Here is a 14,731-nt window from a genome sequence, read left to right on the forward strand (position 1 = left end):
CTGTCTCATCCAAATTCAGTCTGGTGGTTGACTGTTCATCTTTTGAGAATTTCTCAGTAGCTAATGTAATTTTCTGCAACTGAAGGATTATCACTGGTGCAATAGAAGACAATTTGTATTGTTTTTCCACTAACCGATGTAGCTGCTGTTGATATTTATCTTCCTGACAAAATTTCTCTGAAAAAACATCTGGATATGACAATTTCTCAAGCATGCAGTTCATAGGATTTTGCATGTCAGACGGTTTTAGCCATCAGAGTGAGTGTTGTCAAAATCTTTACTACCATTATGATTACCACGACCTTGGCAGCAAGGCTTGTTTGTCTAGTGGCATGATCGTGCTCAGGCTGATGCAAGTGCTATACAGTGGGGTTCTGGACCAGGTTGGTGAATCAGTATGGTCAATGATATGGCTGTGGTGGAAGACGGCAGTCACAAAAACATCTTGCTGCTGTGTCTTGACTGAGGGGCATGCAACAACCTCGACGGGTTATGGGTTGGGCTGCATAGCATGGTCATGAACACATTGTGTATTTGTACCTCAAGCTGGGAGCAAATGATATTGATGAAGCCCTAGCTAGTGTCGCCAAGAGAGGTCAAAGTCGGCAGAAGATTGCTGCTTGCATTAATCATGTGGCTGTCGTCCATTAGTTATATTACCACCGACTTGTGTCAGATGGTGATTTCTTGATGCCAACGTGATGTCACCTGTAGTCTACCACAGGTGAACTGCTTTGTCACTTTTCAGTGCCTGTGACTTACTGCATGAACGAAGAAGAGTATCTGAATATTTGAACTTTTCTACAGTTCCAACAATCACTACACAAGTATAAATGAAGACACTGCTACATACTAGCAACCGTTATAAGTGTTTGCACGCGTAGTAAACACAGCAAATGATGGGCATTATGATAATAGCAACAAATCCAAGTAGCATCAGAAAAAATCTGAACTCAGTAAAGTAGCAATAAAAGTTTTGAGGCACAGTCCAAAAGTAACTATATGGATAACGGACTTCCTTGACCATTGCCATAGGAGGGTTGGGAGCTTGCAACATCCTACCTTCAAACATGATAGGTGCAGTTGGACTGATCCATTTGGCAGGGAATTTGTACCGGTACACGTCCTCTATCTCACAACGAATAGCTATGTCGTCTTCTTTTCTGATCAAGTGCATGTACACATCCAAAAATGTTGTATTGTGGTCCCGGTAAATGTAAAATTTGCAGCCCGTTTTCCTGATGAGCTTAAAGCCTTTCTTTTTCAAACCTGACTGGAATTGTTCAGACTCCATGTCTGTCTTCATGACACCAACATCCAAATCCCAATCCCATGGTATAATCTTTCCGTTTCGAACAGCTCCTAGTAAAGCACCAAACTCCAACCAATAACGCATTCGTAATGACTCTGCTACATCAACAAAGTCAAACAGCATTCCACGAAGACGAGACACTCTTTCATCTTGACCAGGAGGGTAACAAGGCTCATATAAGCGTAAGTAGCGAACCAACCTCAGTGGCAAACCCCAAACATGCAAGTTCTCGTGCTGAAAGTATCTTAGACCTGCTTCAATAACAACACAAGATATAAAGAAACAAAGAATTCTCCTTCTTGCTGAGCCTCGTACACTCATACAGCTCAATAATACACTCTTTCTAGAGTAGTCTCTAGGACTTTTTTCCATGGTGTCTTCTGGTCTATGTCTTACCCTATAGGATCAACAGGTTCAATTAATATTGAGCGCGCATCCACACACACACACACACACACACACACACACACACACACACACACACACACACACACACACACACCACTACACCAACTAGATTAAAACCAAAAGCTAAACACGGCTGGCAGTGGTTTTGACCACCCCAATCAGTCGCAGTGGCAATTCTAGGCAAATGTACATATGACGTTCAAACTATGCACATGCAAAACGCCCCACACACACACATATTTAGTCTTCCTACTGTACAAATGTATACATTTATTTTATACACAGTCACAGCAAAACTGGTGCAAATAACAAAACTATCCCGAGAAGATGTTCTTAATAAATGTATCACTTTTGGGATACTATAAGTCAACTATTGCTTCCAAGATAGTTACTTCATTGCAGTGCAATAAAGTCTGGTCGTACCTCAATAGGTCGGGCATCCCCAACGATTTCTTAATTAACAGTGAAATTATGTCTTTAAAGGTAAATCACAATTTTACAAGGTGTCATGCTGCAGTGCAATGGCCCAGATGTTTGTAACGTCAGATTCTCAAGAATGGAAATGCAAATATTTCAGCTTGGGAGCTGTAAGTTGTTGCACTGTAGAGCCCCTGTTCAGTTGTAGTAAACATCATCCTGTCTGCACACTCCAATGTACAGTTTACATCACCTGGACGTATAAAGTCTACAGTCTCTAGCTTAATTACACTAGAGTTATCAGTCTTCATCAGAGTGCAGAAAACTTTATTTTCTTTGACAAATGCTAAAGACAAATTTGGCCTTAGACTCGTCGTAGGTTTGTATAACAGTATGGGTGTATAGCCTACGGCATCCACTAGTGTTGTATCCTACCCTACAAGTCGCTAACATTGCCATCATCTACATCAAGAGTGTTATCCACATTCCTGGTAAATGCTGTCATTGACTAGCTAGGATCTCGATCTCTTGGTATTACTTGCTCTTTATCTAGTTTTTCTAAAATAAATGCAATATGCTTCTCGACTCTCTAATGTCTGGTTGATGCGACAGTAGGAGTTGATGGCACATCACATGACTGACTTTGCAACAAACAAGAACACCTGTCTTCAGTCTTACGACCTTAATGCAGCTCACAAGAGCAGATAAATTACAGCACTCTGAAAGCTACTCGCGAGCTCCTGAAAGAACTGGCTTCTTGCATAATCAACAGGGCACCAGCTTGAAATATGTACATGCTCCAAAATTTGTATAACAATGGTAGTTTTACTCATTGACTTCCTTCGCAGACGTTAGTAGACAAAATTGCATTTCAAAAATAGAACTTCTTTAGACAGCTGTGCAATCACAATGGGCTGTCGTAGGGTTGACATATTTGGTTGTTTTGTCTTGCAAGATTTCACAGTTTTTCAGCTGGCATAATAATCTATTATGTTGTACTGCTACAACATCAATCAAGTACTGATGTTATGATTTGTTCTACTACCAACGATAACACCTAACATTCATTCACCTGTAAGCACTACAGGCTGGTAACATTCTGGTATTCCTATATAGGTGTGTCTGTAAACCTGTAGATATAGCTCTTGCCCGTTACGTACCATGTAATATGACATAAGGCATTGCAAAGAAAATGTAACAGCTTTTACCTCAGCTTCGTCTGTGCTATTACATCGTAATCATAACCGTTCTCTTCAACAAAATTCACAGATGCCACTGACATTTTTGGAAACACAGCACTGTAGTAGTTGGTCAAATATTGCAAAAACTTTCAGACCAAGAGCTGTTTGTAGCCTGCTGTAGCAGAATAAAGCCAACAGTAAAGCAACACCAACTAAATTTCTTAATGCTCAGATATTTGGCATAAAACTCAAACCACCCCTAACTAAAAAATAACAGTATAATGACCATGTGACGCTCCAAGCATGCACTTCTCATTGTGCTGTCTACAAGTACTCAAGATGCCACCTACACACCCATTCAATGGCCTAATTAAAAATGAGCAATATTCCAAAATAAATGCTTCAACAGTCTCAAACCATCTGCTCCAAGTCTGTTCCTTCACTTTTTCAGTTTTTATGTACATCTATTCTAATATTGGTCAGACAACAAGCAGATAATAACAGTTATACACACACATGAGAAGTTTGTACAACAAATCGGTCGCCCAAGGGCTCCGGTGTAGCAACAAATTCCGTCCCCCTACACAAACTGTCCGCTTTGTGACAATGCGCATGCCCATTGTTACGCGCCAATTCCGGTAACAAAAACTGTCCGCCACATGTCACTTTCTCGTGAAGAACATCTTGCCTGCGTAAAGGCTTACCTAAGGAGTGGAGTGTATGATAATTGTATCAGGAGTAAGGACGAAAAGCGACGATTACGGAGGATGGCAGAATCGTTTGCTCTTGAAGGTAAGATCTAGAATCTAAATTATTTGCACTAAACATTATTGCATTGTCTACTAATCTAAAAATTTATTCAGCACATTTTCATTGTTTAATTAATTAATTAATTAATAACTGAAATTTCTAAATTGCATAATTATTGGTGTAATACTCTACTAGGTGGGAAATATTGACTTATATAAATTTATCTTTTCCACTAGGAGATCAACTGTTTTATGTTGGTGCCAAAAAGAACCAACATAGAGTGGTCCTCTTTACAGAGGACCACAAACTGCAAGTATTCAAGAGTTGCCATGACTCTCCTCATGGAGAACACTTTGGCAGAAGAAAAACTCTGCAAAAGATCGAGGAAAGATTCTACTGGCTAACAATGACTGCATATGTTTACGATCAGATTACATACAACAGTTACATACATACAGACAGACAGTTAGAGTAGCATGTATGGAAATTGCTAAATTGAGCCAGTTTCTTTGTGACCAACTTGTGTCTCTAAATGATCCAGTTTGGGATGTTACTCTTGAGATATTGTCATGTATCACGAATCAACCATCTGGCAAGGGTAATCTTTCCTGGTCATCTCTTACCGGCTGCCACTCTGCATGATCGGCTAATCAAATCCACATTTGAAAATGTAATTAAGTGCTACAACATTGGAGAGTATAAGTAGCTACAGGCTACCTAACCTAGCTGTTCAAAATGGTGGATTCGGATTGTCATCTATTGCAGATACAACATGACAGAATATATGACAGACAGACAGACAGACAGACAGACAGACAGATCGACAGGTACACAAACAGACCTCTGAAGCAGGTTTGCTTCTGGTGCTTGTTGTAGATTTTACAAACCATGCAGACTGATCTGGTTGGGCATGACACACAAATAATATTATCTATAACCACTGGCTGATTCATTTGTTTGCTTACGTCATTTGTAGATTGGAAAATGCGACAAGTACCAGCGTATGGAGACAATTAAAACTATAGCACCAACATACCATCCAATCAAAGTTAAAGGACCTTGGGAATTCATTGGAGTTGATCTCATGGGAAAGTTTCCAATGACAGCAGCTGGATATCAGTACATACTAACAGCAACAGACTATTTCACAAAATGGGTGGAAGCATTTCCACTACAAGATAAATCTGCAGTTGCTGTAGCGGACAGGTTATGTCAGATATTTTACAGGTAAGTGCAGTAAAGCATTATAATTAAAATACATTAACATTTTCAGGTACTGTTTCATAATAAGTTATGACCTGTCCAACAACCATAATCAATTGCTATATTTATTGTTATGCATACATATCTCTGTATTTGCATGCATTTGAATGCATGGTGTTAATAATATATACAGTATATATACAGTATATTATACAGTATATATACAGATATTATACAGTATATTATACAGTATATATACAGTATATTATACAGTATATATACAGATATTATACAGTATATTATACAGTATATATACAGTATATTATACAGAATATTATACAGCATATATGCAGTATATTGTACAGTATATTATACAGTATATATACAGTATATTATACATTATATTATACAGTATATATACAGTATATTATACAGTATATATACAGTATATATACAGTATATTATACAGCATATATACAGATATTATACAGCATATATGCAGTATATTGTACAGTATATATACAGTATATTATACAGTATATATACAGTATATTATACAGTATATATACAGTATATTATACAGTATATTATACAGTATATTATACAGTATATCATACAGTATATATACAGTATATTATACAGCATATATACAGTATATTATACAGTATATTATACAGTATATATGCAGTATATTATACAGAATATTATACAGTATATTATACACTATATTATACAGAATATTATACCGTATATTATACGCTATATATTATACAGAATATTATACAGTATATTATACAGCATATATGCAGTACATTGTACAGTATATTATACAGTATATATACAGATATTATACAGCATATATACAGTATATCATACAGTATATTAGACAGTATATATACAGATATTATACAGCATATATGCAGTATATTGTACAGTATATATACAGTATATATACAGTATATTATACAGCATATATACAGTATATATACAGTATATATGCAGTATGTGTTAGCTTCTTTATTTATGTTAGTAATTATGAACAATTTGTGTTTGTTGACCGTACATGTGTTTTCCTTTTTCTCAAAGGCATGGTGTTCCGAAGAAATTATTGACAGATCAAGGCAGAGAATTTGTAAACGAGGTTGGCAAATAGCAAATTTAGTCTTATTGCAAGTCGTGTGTGTGTGTGTGTGTGTGTGTGTGTGTGTGTGTGTGTGTGTGTGTGTGTGTGTGTGTGTGTGTGTGTGTGTGTGTGTGTGTGTGTGTGAGTCAATCAGTCACTGTCTAAATGTGTGGAATATCATTGCAGGTAAATGAACATTTGTCACAAATTTTTGGCATTACGCACAAAATAACTGCAGCCTACCACCCACAGACCAATGGTTTAGACGAACGAACCAATGGGACTCTGAAACGTGCTCTAAGCAAGCTAGTCAATGAACACCAGAATGACTGGGATGTCTACTTAGACCCAGTGTTGTTTGGCTTGCAAACAAGTGTTCAAGAAAGTTCAAAGTACACACCTTTCTTTCTTATGTATAATCGAAAAGCTCGTCTACCAGTTCAACTAGACCATTTAGAAGAAGAAGAAATCGAGAACAATAGTTCTCATGAATTTCATAAAGAAGAACATTTGAAGAGAGTTGAAAACATGAAAAGTGTTCATCAACAGGTTAGAACAGCTAGGCCTGTGTTTTATACATTTTCGAAACCTGCATGACTTTAGTGCGTACACGTTAAATAAAGGAACGAAATTTGTTTGTTGATCTGATTCTTTTGTACAGGTTTTAGAAAACCTTGCAAAAGCACAAGAAAAACAAAAGAAAACTTATCTGAAGAAAGCAAACAAACGTGGTGTGAAGTCTTTCATCTTTTCTGTCGGCAATTTAGTCTTGAAAAGAAATACAAACAAAATAAGCAGAAAAGGAGTTCGGCTCCAAAGTAATTGGTTGGGTCCATTTCTAATCATTGATATGTACAATTCTAAGTGCAGTCTCAAAAACATAAAGACAAGTTGTGTTGAGATGTAAAGTTCACGTATCCCACCTCAAGCCATATCACAAACAGGTGATACACTGTCAAACAGTTTGCATAGCATGTTTATGTATTTCTTGTCCATTTGTTGTAATTGCCTGTATGTGTCTGGATGCATGCATATTTAAACCTCTGTTGGACAAGTGTCCATGCATGCATTCTTGGATACCACGTGTGCTGACATCTGTTCATATGTATATATACACACCCCACGTTTGCTCTCCACAGTCAATTGATTTTGTGATTTAAAATCTCAGGACAGTAATGAAGACCATAGCACAGAAAAGAATGCAACTGACTTGGAAGATGACGTAGTGCCGTCAAGAAAAAGACCTCGACAAGAATCAAAAGAAGATTCGCAGTAAGCACAGCTGTTAGATGTCGTCAGTGGATGCTTATTTATGATGTATTTTTGTAAGAGCACCAGAAATGAATGAAACAAAACGGGTTAAACAGAGTCTGGAAAAGAAAGGCAGCTGTGAGGTACACAAATCCTTGGCAAACTCCTGACAACTAGTCTTGTGTTTTAGAAACTGTAGCTCATAATTATGCCAGTAGCTGGTAAGTTAAAACACTAAATATGTAGACTAAATTATAATTGACACGCTAACTGAGATCATTAGCTAATTGCATGAAGTTGCATTGGTGTCAAAAAGAAATGTAAGAAATGATACAGCAAGTAGTGTTTACATTTATGTAATAGTTCAGACCATTTTGAATTTTAAATTTAACTACTTAATTAATTAATACTAACTGTAGATTAATTAAGTTATAGTAAATTGCTTACATAATTTCTTTGTTACGTTTGCTTTCAATCACAATTTGTACACTCTACAGTAACCATAAATAGTTGTGCTATGTTCATTAGTCATTTGGTGAACAACAGCAACATCAACAACAAGAACAACAACAACAACAACAGACACAGCAACAACAACAACAAAAACAGATGCAACAACAACTACAACAACAGACACTACAACAACAACAGACACAACAACAACAACAACAAGAACAACAACAACAACAACAACAACAGGAGAAGAAGAGAGAACAGCAACCACAGCCAAAGCTGCAGTGCAATTTGGATATTCTAAAAAGATATGGTGAATGGCTTGATGATACCATCATCCATGCAGCACAGCAGTTGCTGAAGCAACAGTTTTCAGGGAAAAAAGGCTTTCAAAACACGCTGTTATCGCAACGACTGCAATTCGAAGTTGCCACTCACAATTCTATTCAGATACACCATGTCCACAATCACTGGCTAACAACATCAAGTGATGAGGAGGGAAATGTCCATATATATGATAGTTTAGTTCGATATAAACTGTTAGGGCAACTGAAGCAACAGATTGCTTCAATATATCGAACCGATCAGACAGAAATAAAAGTCTCCATTGAAGGAGTCCAACAGCAAAAAGGACCAAGCGACTGTGGCCTTTTGCAGTAGCGTTTGCATTTGACATTGCAGCTGGAGTTGACCCACAAAATATAAACTACATCCAAGCAGAGATGAGGGAGCACCTATTGTCTTGTTTATGTAAAGGAAATATAACTCCTTTTCCAAGCTATTTTGGCAAGACAGCATCTGTCAGAAAGTGTAAACCCTCCGTAGTTCGATTTCGTGTATATTGTATATGCAGGCAAACTGAGTGTTTTGGACAGCAAATGGTACAATGTGATAATTGCCAAGAATGGTATCACTTTAAGTGTGTTGCTTACAACAAACATGGGAAGATATTTTACTGCCCAAATTGTAGAAAATAGCTCATATGAACAGTTCTGCTGCTTATCTAGTTATGGAAATAGTGAGTCTAGGTATGAAAATTGTTGAAACTTAGTAAACAAACAAGTGTTGTCTGGTCTGAAGTCTTCATGAGCCCCTAACAGGTTGTACAGAGTACTAGTATATACGTATTACTACGATGTCTTGGAAAATGGTAATAGAATGGTATACCAGTAACCTTTATTTTTACTAAACTTGAACAATTTACACACACACACGCACGCACGCACACACACACACACACACACACACACACACACACACACACACACACACACCACATGAAGCGCGTGCGTGCGCAGACACAGACGTTATAGCATCAAATGTCATCAAAACACTCACTCATTTGGTAGTCCACGTCCACTACACGATTTTTCCGTGGGGGACACTTTTTGCAGGCGGACGGTATTTGTCACGTACTGCCGACAAATCGTGTCTGGGGGGACACTTTTGTAGGGGGACACTTTTGTAGGGGGACACTTTTGTAGAGGGACACTTTTTGTAGGGGGCCACTTTTTGTAGGGGGACACTATTTATCGTGACACCAGGACAACCAACTGACAGCTACCCTATCTTCCACCATGACATTTCTTTTCTGAGCAAGCCTAAGCATGCGAGATGACTTCAAATGCACAGCCAAATTGACCAGTTTCCAGTTGTCGAACCACATTTGGTGTACGGCCAACGGATATTGAATAACAAGGTCATTTATGGGCAACCAGAGTAATGACCGAGCAACTAAAACTTTTTGACGTAGTACTATAGTTGCCCAGGGACTACTTATAGGTGGGACAATTTGTCGTAAACTGATGAGACAAGCTGCAATGAAGAGACAACCACACATTCTCAACAACACAAAAACAAACAACACTAATACCAAGAGAACAAGTAGAACGCACAAACAACGCTGAATCACAGGCTACCTGCACACTCAAAGCTCCAATGTAGACACCACAAAGGTAAACGTACTGCGCATGCGTGTACAAATTCCTATATCTGGCTCAAAATCGTATGGCAAATCCGAGTATTCATGGCGTAACCTCGGTATTCCAGACTGCTCCTACAAGTAATGGGAGGAAAGAGTGGGGGAGAGCATGTACACTAGCTATGCTGATGAAGTGCAACATGTACAGCTTATTACCGCTACTAGACACATTTTCCTTAGCCTCGGCCTCCCAGACCCGTGTAGCGCCGATTTTTGGGAGGTCGAGGCTACTTTTCCCGATGTCACGGCCTGTCACCCACATCTCATTCCCCGAATAGTCCATGGGCCAAGGTCAAGAAAAGGCTTCAGAAAACAAGTCCCATTCCACCCTCGTGAAGACACAAGTTTCTTATCACCAAATGATAGACATGTCCAAGTACAGCATTTCTGCTCTTGTCTCCGTTGCGAAAAGTGTCCGTTTAGCTGTAATTAAATATTTTAATTTAAGCAGCGCTGACGGTCCGTTGTCCGAGGTTGCCCCATACGCAGTAGCATTCAAAAGACGTTTGGGAACTAAGTAAATTATTTTCCACACCAAAGTCAGCCCAATATTGCATTTATAATTTATTAATACCACATTTCTTACATAAAACTCTCAAAATTGGCAGCTCTAGGTCGCTGTGATATTTACGCTGTCAATCCCCCGTCTGACGATACGCTGCTATCTTAACTTAATTAATTCTCAGCAGTATCATCACTATCACTATCATCATCGTCGTCGTCGTCGTCGCCGTCGTCATCATCATCAATAGGAGCATTATGAATATCTACAGCATTGGTGTCGTCCTCTCCCCGGTCACAGTTACTGCAATTCTCGCATCGACAGATTTCTGTACACTTCAGTTCATTTTTAAAACAACCAGTTTTGCAGCAGCAGTTAAGTACTTCTAGAATTGCATCTGGTGCTGGGGGCTGGCTCATCCACTTGATTTCTATTTTTCTTGTCCACACACAATCCAACCGTCTTCATTACAACTTCCGACGGCAGGAAACGCTTGGAGAGCATGTTTCCAAATGTAGGCTTGGTAGTTGGTCCGTTTGACGTGCAGTGACAGGGCATCGGCTGTTGAGGGGAGGTTCTGGCACGCAGGAGCCTTAGCGCAAAAGATTTTGTACCTTGCTTCATTAATTAATAGATGTACAGTTCTGTTGTCCATACAATCGACAAACAAACAATTCGCAACTTTTTTAGTGTCTAACGAGCATTCAGGGGCTACTCCTTGTTCTGCCATGCCTGCCTGAATTGTACAATCTTTTATTAGAATTTCAAAAGACCGCTTTTTGCCTTTACCATAGAATGCACTCGTAGTATCGCAACCAGTGAATGCATGATATCCTGGAAGAGAGTTGCATATTTCTGTTCCAAGCGCGTGGGCTAGCCTCGACAAATGCACGAAACGCCGCCGGTCCTTGATTCCCGTTAGCCACAGTAATTGAACATGACGAAAACATCCAAAGAGGCTGCATACATGCCAATGACAGCAACGTCAGTGTTTGGAGATTTGATGATGATAGTTGATTCTCTAGATTGTGCAGCGTGCGCAGCGTGTAGGAAGAGTCTTGTGTCTGCCTCCTCGTGAGAGCACGTTAGCTCAAGAACCTCTGACCGCGATACCTGTTCACCGTCGGTAGATGTCAAGCGGACACGACCGGTTCCAGAACAAACATAAAAATTGATGTTTTGAGCATCCTACTATAGCAAAAAGAAGTCCACTCGTTTACTAAAAAGTCCAACAAAGCACTCTTGTTGTTTCCAGAGCTTACGTACTTCTTCCACTGCTTTGGACATCGCTGAGACGCATTAATAATATGGGAAACAATAACGCCGGCAGAGGCACGCTTGCTGCGCTCTGCATCTTTGATGGATACAGATTGATAGCGATCTATGACAAAGTCAACACAAGAAAGCTGATCGTGGTCACGAGTGCCTAATACTGAGCGAAGAATTTGAAAAGCAAGATCTTGAAAAGTGCCTGTAGACCTAGTAAGTGATTGAATGGTAGCCATTGCGTCGACTAGCAGTGCTGCTCTGCCAATGTTTTCTACCGGGGAGCCATAGCTTTCCAAGAGAGACAGTAAAGAAGACTTGGTTGTTTTATTCAAATTACCTTGCGGTGAAGCCAAACACAATGGCAGTGCACTTAAGGAAAACGAAAGGACCATCCGCAAGTCAACATTTCTACTCGTCGAAATTGCCAACATTCGTGAAAAGAAGCTCGTGTCAGCCTTTACTGCTACATCACGAGAATTAGCTCTGACTGTGACTGTCTTGGCCATCGATGAGAAAGTTTTCAGCTTCAACTTTTGCAGCTTGTCAAAATATCCAACACTGCCACTAAACAAGCGTTCATGAACAAACTTCTCGGCATGTGTGCTTCCTATTTGGTACGCTTGCAAGAGGTCGTTCGCGACGTCAGGTGGAGCCATTATTCCAGATGAAATGTTCACAACGCAGCTTAACGCCTCAAATGGATTAGACCAACGTTCAAGCGTACCAATTACACTCTGAACATCATCTTCGTCTCGCTTTATTCGCGTCAAATCTTTGTGTCGCTTGCTTCTATCAGACTCTTTTGAAATGCCAGCCAAACTGTGCCACGCCGCAGTTATGGCTGCACGGTCATGTGCTGTGGCGATCCCTCTCTGAACGGCTCCGCATCTCAGACTACTACCAATAACTCCTCCTTTGGTTTTAGTATCGCGATTTATAGATTGTTCAATGGCCATGTCAACAGGTACTTGTGCGAAGACGCTAGGAGACCTTTGGACAGCAAACCCTCCTGCTTCTAACAGAGCGTGAGCGTCCGGATGAGTTTCTGCAAGAGAGACCATGTCGTACCAGTAGACAGTGAGATACCGACAGTAGTTTGTTCTGGCGTATGCAAACATCCATGGTATCATGTCGTGAAGGCATTGCAAGTGGAGAGACCAGTCTCCAATCCGAGTGAAACGAACAAACTGCGGCAGTAGTTCAATCATATAGCAGTACGACATCCAAAACGTTGCCGTCTGTCCGCGATCAGAATCGGTGAACTCCATGTACGCAGATTGTATACATTGAAACTGTTTTGAAGACATCATTTCTGCATAATTGGTCTTTGAGAGACTCGGTCGTAGTGTCCTAGTAGCGTCACATCAGTCTAGATCCTTGTTATTCTTCCAATGTCCGCCTCCTTGTAGACATCCTTTTACGTGATAGTCCGTTCGTAGAAACAAGAAACATCCGTGTTTGTTCTATCTAGAGCCGGTGAGGATATGCTAGTAGAGTATGTACAAATATACCGTGTACAAAGGTTAGAAGCAAAACGAAGGTGCGTTCACACTAGAGCAGCCTTGACTCAAGGACACTGGAAGATAAAGGCGAAAATATGGTATATGTACATCTAGATAGCTAGCAGAGTCGCTTGACTAGATATGAACGTAGATGTGAATACAGCTGAGTTTAAACAAGACTTCGCAAACGAGTATATAAGGCTACTAGGCACTCAGTGTAAACCCACTAGAAGTCTTTGCTGACGACGGCAATTTCTCAGCATTGCCGCTAACGCACGTTAGTGCAGAGACTTGAGCGCAATCTGTTCGTGTTTTTCCAGTCTCTCGTTATGTTTTGAATAGTTGCTGTCTAAATACTCATATCTTTTTTCTTCAAGTTAATGTTATGCTTATAAATGCTAGAAAACAGAGTCTGCCCTCGGAGTACAGAGCGTACTCGCTGTCAGAACCAAAAATAGGCAAATGCAACCGAACGGACAACATTCGCGAAGGGGGACAAGTGAAGAAACGCTTTAAATGGATTCCTCTAACGTTTCGTAAAAAGAAATGTGTGTCTTCACGTGGGTGGAATGCAACTTCGTCTTTTTGGGACCTGGCCCACAAACTAGAAGTCGTGCACACAATGTCAACTAGGGGAAATCAAAGTCCCCCCTAGCAAGAGTGTTTGCACAAGACAGCAAAAATACAACTTTCCTCAAAAGAAAGTTCAAGAACGTATAAGACAGAAAGTGAAAAAAGTGGCCACCTAGCGTACGGCTCAAGAAAACTGATTTGCCCGAATGCACGTTTCCGTATACTTACGTCACCAGACGCCTGCACACTAGTTTGCCGGTTAGAATGCATGCATCTGAGGAAGACGAATTATTAGACGTTATTTTTATGGTCAGCGTGAACACACCCTCATGTGGAAACTGACGTTGTAGTGTACAAATTATTGCAATCTACGTCTAGCTCCCGTATGTCAAACATCATGGACATGGCGAAGTTCGGTCCTAGGTTCAAGCTCTTGTTGATTGGTGACAGTGACGTTGGCAAAGCAGATATTGTGACTCGATTTTGTTATGGCGAGACGTCCTACTCTACATGGATGGTCGGTAGGTTAGGTTGTATTGCCTATGCATAGACTTCCTCACAAAGACAGTACAATTACATGGGAAGAGGATTGAGTTGCAGATGTGGTTGTTTCGGATTTTATGACTAGTTGAGTTATAGTCTAGTTGTTCACATTTTTTGTCAACCTAACCTCTCATGTACAGGGATATCGCAGGGCAGAAGAGATTCCGCACCCTCACTAGGTCTTACTACAGAAGAGCTATGATAAGTAGATAAGAAAAGTTGTTTCATGTTTGGCATTTAGCCGTTCTCATTATTGTAGTATG

General features: G+C 39.8%; 1 protein-coding gene across 1 annotated transcript; it reads right to left on the reverse strand.

Moving 5' to 3' along the window:
- Positions 1 to 780: 780 nt before the first annotated feature.
- On the reverse strand, positions 781 to 9,991 carry LOC134185068 (uncharacterized protein RP689-like). Its single transcript, XM_062652846.1, has 2 exons — positions 9,972 to 9,991; positions 781 to 1,709 (listed from the first exon to the last, which is right to left on the reverse strand). The coding sequence occupies exon 2, from the start codon at positions 1,682 to 1,684 to the stop codon at positions 863 to 865; it is 822 nt and encodes a 273-aa protein (XP_062508830.1). The 5' UTR covers positions 1,685 to 1,709; positions 9,972 to 9,991; the 3' UTR covers positions 781 to 862.
- Between the last annotated feature and the right edge of the window lie 4,740 nt (positions 9,992 to 14,731).

The sequence above is a fragment of the Corticium candelabrum genome, chromosome 9 (assembly GCF_963422355.1).
Source record: "Corticium candelabrum chromosome 9, ooCorCand1.1, whole genome shotgun sequence".
Lineage (NCBI taxonomy): Eukaryota > Metazoa > Porifera > Homoscleromorpha > Homosclerophorida > Plakinidae > Corticium > Corticium candelabrum.

Excerpts from the sequence above, each read along its gene's own strand:
- LOC134185068 (XM_062652846.1), bottom strand. The coding sequence starts at position 1,684 with ATGGAAAAAAGTCCTAGAGACTACTCTAGAAAGAGTGTATTATTGAGC.